This window comes from Buceros rhinoceros, unplaced genomic scaffold, assembly GCF_000710305.1.
Source record: "Buceros rhinoceros silvestris isolate BGI_N320 unplaced genomic scaffold, ASM71030v1 scaffold1741, whole genome shotgun sequence".
Classification (NCBI taxonomy): Eukaryota; Metazoa; Chordata; class Aves; order Bucerotiformes; family Bucerotidae; genus Buceros; species Buceros rhinoceros.
Window position 1 is genome coordinate 443 of NW_010395725.1, and position 685 is coordinate 1,127.

General features: G+C 47.0%; 1 protein-coding gene across 1 annotated transcript in view; it reads left to right on the forward strand.

The window, feature by feature from the left end:
* The window catches only part of TTC12 (tetratricopeptide repeat domain 12), a gene marked incomplete at its 5' end in the record, with an annotated part of 16,779 nt that overhangs the window by 296 nt on the left and 15,798 nt on the right, over positions 1-685 (forward strand). Inside the window, 2 exons of the mRNA XM_010145625.1 lie at positions 196-241; positions 611-641. Coding sequence (XP_010143927.1) covers positions 196-241; positions 611-641 — 77 coding nt within the window. The remainder of the gene's footprint in view (positions 1-195; positions 242-610; positions 642-685) is intronic.

Here is a 685-nt window from a genome sequence, read left to right on the forward strand (position 1 = left end):
GCGGGTGCTTCGGGAAAGGTTTCTCTCCCTTTGCAGTTAAAGCTGTGTGTGGTCTTAAGTCTTTTAAGTAACATTCACATTCCTCGCCCATGAGAAACAATTCCATATACTGACAGGAATGTTCTGAAAATGACTTAATTTTCCTCACTAGTGACTTACTGGGAGGTACTCGATGTCACGTTGTCTGTGTCTTAGGACTCCTGATAACACCAAATACCTGTGTTGGATTTATCCAAGCTGGGTGCCAGCACTGAGGTGCCGTCACTTGTAGCTTTTACTTGCGTGTCAGGAAGTTGAGCAAAACTCGTGGAAGACCCAGGAGTCCCTTTGTTAATTTTGTTAGGCTTTGATTCTGGCAGTAGCGTTTGGATTTCACTGGCTTCCCTCACTAAAGATACAAATAGAAGCTTTCCAGTGCTGTCAGAAATTACTAGTCCATTCCAGTCTTTGTGTAAGCGTCAGGTTGATGTTCCCCGTGTGCATCAACCTGGGTCCTTCAGATGCCCTGTAGCTCGGAACAGTTTAACCGAGGTTTCCTGTGCTGCTCTCGGTTTACTGCGATGCCTGTAGGTGTACCTGCACGTGCTGCTGTATGTCTCTTTTGTTTTAGGACCTTGCCAGCGCAGAGGCGGTGAACGCAGGTAGGACAGTGCTTCCTCTGGGATTTGGCATCTACTCAATCTGG